This window comes from Polypterus senegalus, chromosome 1 (genome assembly GCF_016835505.1).
Source record: "Polypterus senegalus isolate Bchr_013 chromosome 1, ASM1683550v1, whole genome shotgun sequence".
NCBI classification, from domain to species: Eukaryota; Metazoa; Chordata; class Cladistia; order Polypteriformes; family Polypteridae; genus Polypterus; species Polypterus senegalus.
The window spans coordinates 268482588-268498332 of NC_053154.1; the positions used below are offsets into that span (position 1 = coordinate 268482588).

General features: G+C 37.7%; 1 protein-coding gene across 1 annotated transcript in view; it reads right to left on the minus strand.

Annotated features, from left to right (window-relative positions):
* Positions 1-7184, minus strand: part of fuom (fucose mutarotase) — a 33515-nt gene extending 26331 nt beyond the window's left edge. Inside the window, exon 1 of the mRNA XM_039773701.1 lies at positions 7061-7184. Coding sequence (XP_039629635.1) covers positions 7061-7145 — 85 coding nt within the window. The 5' untranslated portion in view covers positions 7146-7184. The remainder of the gene's footprint in view (positions 1-7060) is intronic.
* Positions 7185-15745: the final 8561 nt, after the last annotated feature.

Here is a 15745-nt window from a genome sequence, read left to right on the forward strand (position 1 = left end):
TACATTTTATTTTAGCCAGAGAGTGGTATGGGTGGTGCAGCGGTAGAGCTGCTGCCTCGCTGTTAGGAGACCTGGGTTCACTTCCTGGGTCCTCCCTGCATGGAGTTTGCATGTTCTCCCTGTGTCTGCGTGGGTTTCCTCCCACAGTCCAAAGACATGCTGGTTAGGTGCACTGGCGATTCTAAATTGTCCCGTGTGTGTGTGTGAATGCCCTGCAGTGAGCTGGCGCCCTGCCTGGGGTTTGTTTCCTGCCTTGCGCCCTGTGTTGGCTGGAATTGGCTCCAGCAGACCCTCGTGACCCTGTAGTTAGGATATAGCGGGTTGGATAATGGATGGATTTTAGCCAGGTTCTCAAGGAGATACTTACTATGAAGAAATTATTCTACCAGACTAAGAGAAGCACCATTGCTTCTTTATACTGAATATGTGATGAGTTAAGAGTAAGCATTGCACAATATATGTTAGCATGTACATTGTCCTTTAAATCTTGGGTCATATTTAAATAATTTTGTTCACACAATATTTTGAAGAAAAAGTAATAAATAGATAAATAAATGACTGGTATTCATACAAACATAAAGATGACAGAAATGGATATACATAATGCAAAGCTGACTGACTGACTGACTCACTCATCAACAAAAACTCTTCTTGTTTAGCTAAAAAGCTGAAATTTGACAGGACAGTATATATCCACTAAGAAAGGACATTTTGATATATCAATATTTAAGAGTAAAAACTTCCGTACTATAGAAAAACGAAATATCCCAAAATCTCAAACATACCTTGACAGATTTGATTGAAATGTAGTGACATATCTGAAAACAGAAAAGTAGCCCATATGTGGTTTTCATTTGTTGGTATTTATCGTTAGAATGTCTCATTTGCTAGAGCATTATTAATGCACCGTATCCCTCATTTCGCCCCAGCACTGAGAGCGATCGCACAAAGAAATGTGTTGGATCAATCTATTCAAATGAAGGCTGTCTGCAGAAGTGAAATGAAAGGAGCAAAGTTCAGGGAAGCTCAAAGAAGACGCGCTTAGCAGGCGCTATAAAGCACTAGTGCTTGCCAGGTGCTGTGGCAGTGAAAATGGTCAATTTCGTACAACTGATTCAGTAAGAAAGGTATTTAATATATACTGTATTTACCCACCTTTCATCTTATCTGCAACCCTGTAGAAAATGCTATTAATTCCCATTAGCCAGTGTACTGCTCCAGACAATTTCATCAGCACTCACAAAGTTTAAATAAGAGCAATGATAAAAGCAACATGTCATCAAAGGTAGCAACTGCCCTTTGGAATAACAATGTCATTGTCTTGTTGGATTACAGTGTTTACCTTGGAGTATGTCTTTTTGTCCCATTTATTTTGATCCAAGCCCTTTTCTAAAAATCGTGTTGCCAAAACCAGTGTATGCAGTTTTACCAAACCCTTAAACATCTTTCTTTCTAAACCTACATGCCCCCAAAAAACTTTAAGTAAGTTTCACTATTGCAAACTTGCACTTGAAATATAATGAAATCAAAGGAAATTCAGCTGTTTTGATAATTACATATTGTAATGTTACATATTATGATGTTAGCTGACACAATGTAAAAATTGAGATTCTGGATGCAGTGTGATGCATTTGGCCGTACGTGCATTTTACTATGTCTACCAAATGTGACAATAAATCTGAGATAAACTGATTACACTACATTTTTTAATGAATGCATAGCTTTGCATTTTTGGAAAAGCCAACACTGTTGTTCACATGCTTACCATCATTAAGTTTCCAGTACCAAAATACCAATTAAGCATCAGAGCTTTTTGAAGAGAAAGAAAGAAAGAAAGAAAGAAAGAAAGAAAGAAAGAAAGAAAGAAAGAACACACAAAAACAATGAAAACAACCAATACAGCCAAGTCACGATTAAACAGAATGAAGCCCAATTTTTTTCTATAGCTGATGCTGCTTTTCGGAATATGAGAAGAAGAGAACAAGGTAGTGATTCTGACTGAGTAAAAGTTATAACTTTTGCTTTTTTGTTGGTTGACATTCATTTACACATACTATATACTGAGGCAGTATGAATTTTAGGCTTTAGTGCTAATAGAGATTCAAAATTTTTAGCATTTTATAGCTTTAATAAATCAACTTTAAATCACCTTTGTAACCAAACTGAACGCCCCAATTTAGATATGTCCTTTAATACATGATTCTACTGCAATCTCTTACATACCAAGACCGCCAAGGACTGTATGCAGCATGTTCAACAGTAAGCTACTGAAAAGAACTAATAATATAAACCCCAGTAAAAAAAAAAAACATACATTGACATAGAACATTTTCTGGGCAAAGCCAGGTAGCACAGTTAGTTTACATAATAAATGCATAAAAATCATATCAGTGTTAATGCAGATGTGATCTGCATTAACACTGATATGATTTTTATGCATGTATTATGTAAACTAGAAATGAGTACATTAGAGGGTCAGCTCAAGTTGGACAGTTGGGAGACAACGTCAGAGAGGCGAGATTGCGTTGGTTTGGACATGTGCAGAGGAGAGATGCTGGGTATATTGGGAGAAGGATGCTAAGGATAGAGCTGCCAGGCAAGAGAAAAAGAGGAAGGCCTAAGCAAAGGTTTATGGATGTGGTGAGAGAGGACATACAGGTGATGGGTGTAACAGAACAAGATGCAGAGGACAGGAAGATATGGAAGAAGATGATCTGCTGTGGCGACCCCTAACGGGAGCAGCCAAAAGAAGAAGAAGAAGAAGAAGTTAATACAAATGTGATCTGGTTCTATAAAAGTGAAATGGAAATTGATGACTTTGTAAATGTTTTGAATATGTTGTGAGAACATTTACTTTCTTTCTGTACTGTCCAATTCTATATTGATATGTTCATTGTGATGTCATCCTGCAAAGCTTAATTAAAATGGTGGCTCACATTACCCACACTTGTTTGGATTTCAAAATATATAAATAAAGCTATGACCTTTATTAACATTTTTAGTAAAATGATTTCTGCTTTGTTAAGGCATCCTGGCACACATTTTTTGACTTAAAATTTTGGAATGCATTTTTGTTTGCCTTTTTTGCCATAGTCAGTTTCTTAGGCTTTTGACTCATGTTCACTTGATTTCCCCTTAAAGGCTCTTCACCTCTTATCCTTCAATTTTTATATTATTTGTTACTTTCAGGCACCATTTCCCACTTTGGCTACAACAGTGAACACCATAAAATTATTAAAATATTTGTAAAAATAACAAAGAAAAGCAAAAATGACTTGCAAATCTCCCAATTTCTAATTTCATAATAAATGAACATGTATGATCAAACAGGAAGTTGCTCACATACTGTCAGCACTTGAACATTTAAAGACAATAACAACAAAAACTTACACAAAATGCATAAACAATACAGAAACTAACATAATACAACTTACCTTTTGGGAATCGAGAATACAGGATGAATGTTTTTTCAGGGCCATGCACTGTAACTGAAGTATCCTCTTTTTCTATTTCTGAATTTTGTTTTTTTTTAATTTATGTATTTATTTATTTTTACATTTTTTCCAAAGTAATATTTGGTTCTTAATACCATATATAAACTTTAGTTGCACTAAAATGGAGGATCACTAATGTCTGAAATAAGAGTCAGAGACGTCTACATATATTGTATGATATGACCAGTATATATCTAACATACTGAAATTAAACAATTTTTGATTAAAAAGTGTTTGGCATTATCAAAAGTAAGTGGATAATTGCAGAGGAACCATGTTGGTTTTACATTTGCTGCATGTGTTTAATTTCAATGCAGCAAAGTATTTCCTCCAATGCTTAATATATGCCAAGATTAGCATGTTTTTAGTGCCACATGTCTGCAATAATGCATATTTTATGTGATGCTTGTGCTTTCAGTATTGTGTGTCTTGCATTTTAAGCTGTTGACACCTGAATGATTTCTGACTGAAACAACAATGGGAAAAGATCCTGTATACCAGATCAGTCAAAGGAAATACACACTACCCACCTTCATAAAATTTAGTGATCATTAGATTAATGTCTCATATTTACAAAATACTAATTCAATGGAAAGAGGTTCATTTCAGACATTTTGGAACTTTTTCCTTCAACAGGGAACATTGGTTATGGGTTTTGTGTAGTTTAAAAAAATATTACGCAGAAATACTTTTTTTTTGCTTTGTAAAAATATTGTTTGTGAATGGGCTTGGTTGTAATCATTACTGTTTAACAGCATTTACCCCTAAGTCTGATTTGAACATGAGGCAGAAGGTTAGGCATATATTCGGCTGGCACCTTATTTGCTCCTAGCTACATATTTGGATGTAGCCAGTTATTCACACATCTTTTTGCAAACCAGTTACTTATTCTATGTTAACAACAAGGAAAAATATTCTATAATAAGACTTTGGAGTGACCTAGTCAAAGTCCTGACCTGAATCCAATTGAGATGCTATGGCATGACCTTAAAAAGGCAGTTCATGTTAGAAAACCCTCAAATAAAGCTGAATTACAACAATTCTGCAAAGATGAATGGGCCAAAATGCCTCCAGAGCGCTGTAAAAGACTCATTGCAAGTTATCGCAAACGCTTGATTGCAGTTATTGCTGCTAAGGGTGGCCCAACCAGTTATTAGGTTCAGGGGGCAATTACCTTTTCACACAGGGCCATGTAGGTTTGGATTTTTTCTCCCTAAATAATAAAAACCATCATTTAAAAACTGCATTTTGTGTTTACTTTTGTTATATTTGACTAATGGTTAAATGTGTTTGATGATCAGAAACATTTTGTGTGACAAACATGCAAAAGAATAAGAAATCAGGAAGGGGGCAAATAGTTTTTCACACCACTGTATATAAATTACCATCATTACAAAATGGTCTATAATTTGAAGAATTAAATGCTCCACATTTTGCACCTGCAAAGGTGAGTTACATCATAATTGGGTCACCTTAAATTTCACTTTTGTTACAAGAGTGATGCCTTTGTTAAAATGACAAAGTATTCACATTCCAATATCTAATGGATGGGATTTACAGTAATGTTCAATGGGTAATGTAATGGGTTAAATAAAGTTTAGGCAATTTTAATTTTAACAATTTTTTGACAAGACATATTTCTTTGTTAAGTTAAAGTTGAGTTTTGCCCTGTTTTAACATTGGGTGCGTGGGTCAAATTTACTGGAACACTTGGCACATGACTGCGTTAATTAACGTGCAATGGACATACTTTTAGGGACTTTACATTATCGCCAATAAACACCATGGCTGCAATTTCAGTGACATTACTGGGCACACTTCTGTCCTGAATATATTCTCTTTGTAAATAATACTCATTTTAGAATGATGCTTATAAATCCTTGCTTCCCTGATAAGTAACTAAATTTACTTCTCAAACAACGTGGAATATGCATTTTTTCAAAAAATTGATCGGTTTGTAATCATAGTAATTAATACACAATTTGTAATATATTTGCCTTGTTGTGACCATTAAGCAAGTAACTGGCTTGCAAAACCTTTCCGAGTAAGTAGCTGCCTGCAAGTGAATAGACACGAATAAGATGCCTGCCGAATACGCACCCACCTTCAGACTCGTGTTCATTTCAGAGTTAATGGAAAATGTTATTAAACAGTAAAAATTACAACCACGCTCTTTCACAAATGTATTTTTATGAGAAAAGAAAACGCTAAAATGGTATAGTGTATAACTCCTACCCGCTCCTCTTCACGCTGTTGAAATGACCGTACCTTCCTTTTTCATGTCTCTCCCTCTCATTGCCACTGAAGATCACGTGAACAACCTAAATAGTTGGCACGGACCGATAGAATTTCCGCATGAAGGCTCACTGGCAGTCGACATAATGCAGGCATAAATCCAACAGATTGCATTATTGCAATAGTAAATAGAAATTGTGGGTAAAGATTCCTATTTAAAGATAATCGTTCTTTTCTCAATATCACTGAATGTAATTTATTTTATTAATTTAAACGATATGTAATATTCTTATAATATTACATATTTAAAAACATGTAGAATGTTACCATCATCAGAAGGCACACATTTAAGTGGAAGTTTAAATAAATAACTATAGTAATTAAAATATGTTTATAGCAATATTTAAAGGGTATTTTTCCTAACTTTCTTTAGAATAATGTTAAAAACAATAAATAAAAACTACTACAGGTCAATACCTACTTATTGGGGTGTTCTGAAAATGAACCCCAAAATAGCGTTTTTTTCTGAGACAGTGTTGTAAATAGCCGTTGTTATAACTTCTCAGATTGTGAATTTGAGGTCCCAAATACTTCGCTGTCTCCACTCCTGTCTCCAAGTCTCAATAGCAATGATTTCTCTATTCTAAGCAAAGAGGGTGGTGGAGCGCCATTTACAATTTAGCGTATTGAGCAGCAAACATCCTAGAACCGGCTCTGCATAGTTGCAAAGTAATTTTATATTAGTGGCTGTAGTTCTGCATATAGCTCTCCGATCTCCTTGGGACTGTCTCCCCATAAAGTGCTGACCTATACAGTAAGTTCAGGCAGTGCTTGGTTGGATGGGTAAACTGAATACGCATGGATTGAGTTGGTACTGTACATACTGCTCCTGTGCGAAGGACTTTTAAGTTGAGCAATGACAAAGCAGTCCAGCGATAGCAATGCATTATATTCATCGTACGAATATTCATCATCCAATGAGCCTCCTGAAAAGCCTCGAGCTAAAAGATTTTACGTCCCTTAGATGCAGTGCCCTGCTGATTACTGTCCCTAATGCTGCCTTAGCTTAAACACTTGGAAGCATGTCTACACCACGCAGTACTTAGCAGATCTTTTAATTTACAGTCAAAACATCTTAACCGATACTGTTCTGTCAATCCGCCCAAGCTACATTAATAAATTCGGTTGTGCTGAACATACATGCATCATTGGAGGTTTATACTATGAATGTAGAGCTATCATAAAAAAAAAAAACAAAATGTTAACGAAAATAACGCTTGACTAGCTTTACCGAAGTTTACTCTGAATTAGTGACCAGTGTCCTGCCTTACCCAGCTCATCTCCGTGACCCATCTTCGCCAAAGTATACAACAGTTCTGGGGAAATAATGGCAGGAATACCCTTTAGAGCAACCATCTTCCAAATTGTTTTTCTCTAAAATGGCCCAGTACAGGAAACTGCACCTTCTTCCTGATTAGCTGTTAACTTTCCTCTTGATGATGATGATAATGCACCATGGAACGTCCTGCCCCCATTTCAGCCTATCAAGAAGTCTTACAAATTTATACATGAATATATCCGAATTAAATTAACCAAATCTCCATTTACCAGCATTTACTTTCGGTTTTAATTTCCCACGTATCAACATACAAATGACAAATATCAATGTTTGCTAATCTAATAATTTATTTAAAGGCTTAAGGTAGCAAATTATTTGACTATTCATTTATTTGCAGAGCTTATGAAATCCAGCTACCTATATTAATATTAACTTAAAGGTACAATATTTTAAAATGTGCACCAACTGTAATTGAAAAATAGTTATAAAAAAAATTCCATATTTTGGTTGCATGTGGATCTTAGTACACTAATCAGATTCACTGACAATTTGGCAGAACCCCACATCTGCAGCACAGGTAGGAACAAACTATAGTAGCTGTGAATTGTGCCACATGAAATGAAAGTTCAGTTCTTTAGATATCAGAGTGTGCCAAGTTTGGCAGTGAATTTGACAGACTGGGTGCAATTTAAACTGAAAATTAAAAAATGAAACTGTCTTGTTACAGAACTGAAAATTAAGGAGGACCCAAGCTATTTAAGCCTTTAAAGTTTCAATCATATATAATTTTTAGTCCAATGTATTAAATATGGGCGGCACGGTGGTGCAGTGGGTAGTGCTGCCGCCGCACAGTGGGTAGCACGGCTGCCTCGTAGTTAGGAGACTGGAATTCACTTCCCGGGTCCTCCCTGCGTGGAGTTTGCATGTTCTCCCCGTGTCTGCGTGGGTTTCCTCCGGATGCTCTGGTTTCCTCCCACAGTCCAAAGACATGCAGGTTAGGTGGATTGGCAATCCTGCATTGTCCCTAGTGTGTGGGTGTGTGTGCCCTGCGGTGGGCTGGCGCCCTGCCCGGGGTTTGTTTCCTGCCTTGCACCCTGTGTTGACCCCCGTGACCCAGTACTTAGGATATAGCGGGTTGGATAATGGATGGATGGATGGATGTATTAGATACTGTATGTGAGTGTGCCAGGTTTGCCAGTGAGTATACTGGGCTGAGCAAACTGAACTAGTTTACCAAAGAACCTGACCATTTCACAAGACTCAATTGCAGATTAGCACAGAAATCGTTCTTCTTGCACCTAAGACACATAAAGCAACCCCTAGCAATTTAACCCTTTTAGTGTGCCTATTAAACATCATAATTTGCCTTGTGCTGAAGACATGGAGGTGTGCCAAACTTGTCAATGAATTTACTTTGTGTTCCAGTGTGTGACCAGACAAAATTCCCATCTAATAAAATTCACTGGCAGCCCTGGCGCACACCCACATCTGAAGCAGAGGATGGAAACAGCAATCATGTTTTAAATGATATTGTAAAGGGACGCCCTTTTGAGGAGAGGACTGGGGGAATGGACATATCAGCAGCAGTACCTCCCTCGGGACGCAAGAGGGCAGCCCCATTGGTTTACATCAGGGCCACAGGACTGGAGCTTAGAAGATCAACTCTGCGCAGGCCCATGGCCACCACCAGGGGGCACCTGGACAGTTCCGGAAGTGCTGCCAGAAGAAGAACCAGATTCCCATGCAGCATTTCCGCCACACTACAGGGTCACGGGAGTCTGCTGGAGCCCCAACACAGGGCGTAAGGCAGGATACAATCCCCAGGCAGGGCGCCAGCCCACCATAGGGCACGAATACACTAGGGACAATTTAGAATCGCCAATGCACCTAACATGCACACAGACACGGGGAGAACATGCAAACTAATAAATCTCCTTACTGCGAGGCAGCAGCTCTACCACTGTGCCACCGTGCCGCCCATTGCTCAACCCAGTCCTTTTTAATTTATATAAGGCTGACTTAACAGCAACAACATCTAAAAATGCATGTGAAAAGACGCAAATCTGAAAATACCACAGATGAAAGTTTAGAACCAGATCTGCAAATGGAAGTTGATTCCAGGCATTAGCAAAACTGACTGTCCATGTTTTCACCTAAACAACAAAATGGTTAGTAAAGAACTTATACTTGATTGGACTTTTTCTTATAAAAGCATTTAAACAACAATGCTGCTAAAATTCATACATTGAACAACATAATAGAAAAGCTATGCAGTGCTACGTTGTGTGTGTCTGGCTCAACATTCTGCTACTCAGAAATTGGCCTTGTTTTTAGTGCAGCAGAACATAGTCACCGTGTTACTTACATTGACATCCAGCTGAACACAACCATGTGCATTATTAGTGGATGCATTAGATTATTTTTTTCTTACCATATAATAAATGTCAGTGCTGATGTGAAAGGCTGAATTTACATTAAAACAGTTGTTTTAATCATGGGATGTTCTGAATTTTCTGTCTAATTTTAGTTCAGTATCTAGTAAGGAATTTAGTTTAATTCAGTAAGTAATTTGTTCTTGTTAATTTTCTGGTCAATAATACCTGCCTAATTATACAATATGTAAATATTAAGAAGAGTTAAAAGGCAATATAATGCTAGTAATACAATATTACATCATATCAACGATCAAGAAATAGCAGTGTTGTAATTCACTCCGCTCTTTTCTCTATCTACTTATGCTATCACGTATTATATGAAAGCCAGGGCATATCACGATGGCAACAGAATGGCACCCTTTTCAATTTTTGCCTTGCTAGTCACACATTATTTTTATCCAGTGCACTTACTTGAACTTATATGCTATCCTAGGGAAAAAAAGAGCTGAACTTCCATTTTTGGAACCAAGCAATAAATATGCTGCTTTGTCAGCAAGTACAGCAGCACTTTCAGAATATTTCCAATTTCAGAAGTAGGGATGTCACCTCATTCACTTGACATTATCAGTTCTTTTATTTAACTCCTTGAATACTTCAAATAAACAATATCTATTCAGTCCTTTCATTCATTCTTTTTCAACATATATTCAAACAGAGCATTAGAAAATGTTTGCAAGTCGTACTCTCCACCATACTACTTGGTAATGTATTCCATGTCTCTATGGTTCTTCATATGATGGAAAACATTCTAGCATTTGTGCAAAATTTACCCTTGTTCTTCTTGAACTCATTTCAAAGTAACAGCTTTTGTCCACTGCATTAATTCCTTTCAGAATTTCAAAATTTTCAATCTTGTCACCTCTTAATCTCAACCACCATTTCCTTAAAGTAAGTAACAAATGATACAAGAACTTGAATTACAGATAACCAGTAATACTGAATCTGTAGTTCAAAATGTGTGGTAATACATGTGCCTGTATAATGGGGTTATGGTCAGAGATCCAGGTAGGGATTGTATGATAGTTAAGAGTTTAATGGCCATGGAGACAAACTGTTTGTGAGTTAATAGGTGCAACATTAAATGCGATGATGTCATTTGCTGGATGGCAAGTAGGCAAAAAGATTTACTTATATATATATATATATATACTGTATATATTGTCACAGGTGGCTGGGTGTGGTCGGCAATCAGCCGCCACCCTGCAATCAAGGCTGGAGTCGGGTGAGGAGGAGGACAAGGTCGTGGCAGAGGAGGCGAGGAGTGGCGATGCACTTTGTAAATTTGTAAATAAACGTGGGGTGATAATTAAAACGGCGTCCGCCTGTGTGTGTCCGGGCCGTCCTGTTTCACACATATATATAGTGACAAGGATGAGACTTCAGACATTATAAAGGTCTGCAAGAAACTGAGACAGTCGGCACACTCTGGCACCCTCTGGTCTGGTGTAGTATTACATTTAGTCAGGCCCTTTAGCTGTCTCCTACTCGCACGTGTGTGACTATATATATATATATATATATGTAAACATATCTTGTAATATTATATATGTGGGTGCAAAGACATGCAGGTTAGGTGCATTGGCAATCCTAAATTGTCCCTAGTGCGTGTTTGGTGGGTGTATGTGTGCCCTGCCCTGCCCTGCCCAGGGTTTGTTTCCTGCCTTGCGCCCTGTGTTGGCTGGGACTGGCATCAGCAGACCCCCGTGGCCCTGTAGTTAGGATATACCGGGTTGGATAATGGATGGATGGATGGATGTAAAGGTCTGTGATGTGGTTTGCATATTTGTAGCTAGTAATCCAAAAAGGGAGAAAATTAATCACATATCTTAAAATAGTTTTTTATTCCTAAGCTTTCAACAACCTACAAGGTGTCATCATGAGAGGAAAATGATTAGACATACAGGAATCAAAGGCAGTATATAGCAAATGAGAGGTGGAGGTGCAAAGGGGTGGATCAATAAAGTGGGGTTGGAAGGGTGTTGGTCATAAAGTCTTTTTATTATTTAGATGTCCTTCTTTTTAAGCCTGCATGTGCTGGGTTCATGTCCAAATGTCTGTTAATGGCGTTTTCATTTTATAGCCGCGATTCAGCCAGCTCCGGCACTTTAAGTATTAGCCTTGAATTTTACTTGCACCCAGTTAATCGTGTGCCTGGTTGAACTTGTATGTACAGTATACAGTTTATTTTTTTTTTTTGTATAGCCCAAAATCACACAGGAAGTGCCGCAATGGGCTTTAACAGGCCCTGCCTTTTGACAGCCCCCCAGCCTTGACTCTCTGAGAAGACAAGGAAAAACTCCCAATAAAACCTTGTAGGAAAAATGGAAGAAACCTCGGAAAGGCAGTTCAAAGAGAGACCCCTTTCCAGGTAGGTTGGGCGTGCAGTGGGTGTCAAAAGTAGGGGGTCAATACAATACAATACACAAAACAGAACAAATCCTTAATACAGCATAATAATAAAAATTTTAGAAGTACGGTTTAACAGTAGATGATATGACATAATTAGGTTTGGATATTTTTAGAGTCCTGGAGACCTCATCCATAATAATGTATATATCAAAGATCTTGGGTCCTTCCATCTTACAGCATTGTGATGTTATTGTGTGTTGCAACCATTTTAGATGTTTCTCCTACACATACAGCTGGGCATGCACTGCAAGGTATACTCTATATTGCATTCTGTGTCTCTGATGCAGATTTCTTGCTTTTGGCATTAAAAAGAATAGTCCACAAAGTGTTAGCAGAATTATGGGCTATTTTGATGCATGATTTGGAGAGGATGTATGTTGTACTTTCCAATAAACCACTGTGATAGGGAAGGGTGTGCCAAGTAGGACGTGAAATTAGGTTAGAGTCAATTGTTTGCTGAGGTCTGTCTGTGTATGATCTCGCTTGATGTTATGTTGCTATATACTGTACTATAATTCCAATGTATCTGGCCACAGAGACTTTACTTTCAAAACTAAACAACAACCGCACCATAACGACAAGAATGAAGCTGACCACAAAGGACACTCAAAAACAGAAAGAAGGCATGCCAATGGGATCTCGATTATCAGGACTCCTAGTTGAACTGGTTATGCAGCGATACCTATTTATTTTATGTTAACAGAACAATTCAATGCTTTAATAATTATACATTGATTTGCATCATTAAAACTGATCAATAATTTTAAATAGAAATACAGTATTCCACGTTTTGGTTGCATGTGTGTTTTACCCAGCTGGTCCCAGTACACTGATCAAATTCACTGACGCCTTGACAATAAATTTGACTGATGTATCTACACTGGGATGAGCAAAATTCACAAACAATTGAGCACTGGTGTGCCTGCCAGGATAAATGTGTTCCAACATGATTCATCTCTTGTAGAAGATTACCCCAGCTACAGACAGACACACAGACCAACAATGTCCAGAACATACACGTTTATTGTTCTTTGGCACAGCCCAATAAAGCTCTGTCCTTTATTCTTTTCTCCGACCGCCTCTACTCCTCTTCCACAAGCTCTGCCTTCTTCCTCCCAACTCCCGCTCGCTTGCTGGAGTGAGGCGGCCTCTTTTATACCGCACCCGGAAGTGCCTCAGGTGCTCCTCAATCAAGTTCTGGCAGCACTTCCTGGTGTGGCAGAAGTGCTGCATGGGAATCCGGTTCTTCTTCTGGCAGCACTTCCGGAATTGTCCAGGCGCCCCCTGGCGCAGAGTTGAGCTTCTAAGCTCCAGTCCTGTGGCCCTGATGTAAACCAATGGGGCTGCCCTCTTGCGTCCCATGGGAGGTACTGCTGGTGATATGTTCATTCCCCCAGTCCTCTCCTCAAAAGGGCGTCCTGGCCAGGCAAAGTCCCGGACCGTCTGTCACACTCTTTACAATATCACTTAAAACATGATTGCTCTTTCCATCCTCTGCTTCAGATGTGGGTGTGCGCCATGGATGCCAGTGAATTTTATTAGATGGGAATTTTGGCCAGTCACACACTGGAACACAAAGTAAATTCATTGACAAGTTTGGCACACCTCCATGTCTTCAGCACAAGGCAAATTATGATGTTTAATAGGCACACTAAAAGGGTTAAATTGCTAGGGGTTGCTTTATGTGTCTCAGGTGCAAGAAGAACAATTTCTGTGTTAATTTGCAATTGAGTCTTGTGAAATGGTCAGGTTCTTTGGTAAACTCGACAGCACTGGACTATGAAACTTAATGGGCACTCTAAAGAGTTAAATTGTGCATGGACACTTTACTTTTCGCAGTTTTGTTATAAAAAAGATTCATTTATAACACTTTAGTTCAGTTTGCTCAGCCTAGTATACTCACTGGCAAACCTGGCACACTCACATATCTAATACTGAGCTGAGCAATGAGCATTGATAGAGCCCATTCCTTAACTTCTTTATTTGCTTGTTCATCATTTTGCCTATATTAACTTGAAAATGTTTGCCATTTATCATATTGTTTAGAACATGAGCCAGTTTTTATAATGAAGCATTGACGTTAAAATACTGCTTATGGTTTATAAAGCCTTAAATAATCGCGCTCCATCTTATATATCAGAATGCCTGACACATTATATTCCAAATCGTAACCTTAGATCTTCAAATGAGTGTCTCCTTAGAATTCCAAAAGCTAAACTTAAAAGAAGTGGTGAGGCGGCCTTCTGCTGTTATGCACCCAAAATCTGGAATAGCCTGCCAATAGGAATTTGCCAGGCAAATACAGTGGAGCACTTTAAAACACTGCTGAAAACACATTATTTTAACATGGCCTTCTCATAACTTCACTTTAACTTAATACTGATACTCTGTATGTTCAATTCATCACAATAACTATTCATAGTGGCTCTAAAATCCGTACTGACCCCTACTCTCTCTTCTGTTTCTTTTTCCGGTTTCTTCTGCGCCACCACCACCTACTCAAAGCATCATGATGCACCAACATTGATGGACTGAAAGCCAGAAGTCTACGTGACCATCATCATCAGGTCCTTCCATGAAAACCCTAAATACAAAGAGGACTGTTTGACTTATGTTAGGTAGATTGCCCAGAGGGACTGGGTGGTCTCGTGGTCTGGAACCCCTACAGATTTTATTTTTGTTTTCTCCAGCTTTTGGAGTTTTTTTTTTGTTTTTTCTGTCCACCCTGGCCATCGGACCTTACTTATTCTATGTTAATTAATGTTGACTTATGTTTATTTTTTATTGTGTTTTCTATTTTTCTATTCATTTTATAAAGCACTTTGAGCTACATTTTTTTGTATGAATATGTGCTATATAAATAAATGTTGATTGATTAATTGATTAAAAATCACATTACAATAAAAGAAAAAGGAAAAATACCAACATACATTATCTTAATAGGGAGATGGATGTCAAGAGAACATTTCTACACTATAGTATACTGTAGCTTCTGCAAGTTTCTAGATGTATATAGTGCAGCAATATATAACATTTGTTCCATGGGTAAATCGATTGTTTGCTGTGAAAATGGTGATGAAAAATGATTTCTCAGAGGTGCTCCAGAAACTCCTGAAAGTGCTCTTTTGGGTTGAGACCTGGTGACTCAAGTGGTCATAGTATTTGTTGTCCAGCTTTTCAGATCATTCACTGACCCCAATCACACTGTAGATGGAAACATTGTCATACTAGAATATCTCTCTATAAACAGAAATGCTTCACTATAGGGTGAATGTGATTACCCAGAATTGCATTACTTAGTTTACAATCTTCTGGTTATAAATCTAGTTTTGTAGCCGATGTTGTGCTATTACCCTAACACTTGCAAGAATTATGTCATTATCTTTAGTGTGACTAATTTTAGCTATGTCTGACTTTCTGTAACATCTCTAAGGAAACTGCTACCACTTAATAAATACATTATTGTTTAACCTCTTGATATTTACTGTACAACAGCAGGAGGCACTATACTAGACGTAGGTAACAGTGGAATGACTTTTACCATACATTTCTGTATTTCACATTCTTTAAGGCATTGCTAATTATTATTTAATATTTGTAAATTATTTGTTACAAAAGAAATCAAACAATTAAAAAATATACATGCTGAGTAATAACTGTAAGAAAGCAAAACAATTACAGTATATATCCTCAGCAGATGCAGGCTCAAGGAACCAGAAACTGTTCACCTCTCCAGTGACATTAATCTTGTTTTTGACCTCATCTGAACTATTTTTGATTATTTTTTTCATTAATGGTTTTGTTTTTCTCATTGTTTATTAAAAATTAAGTTA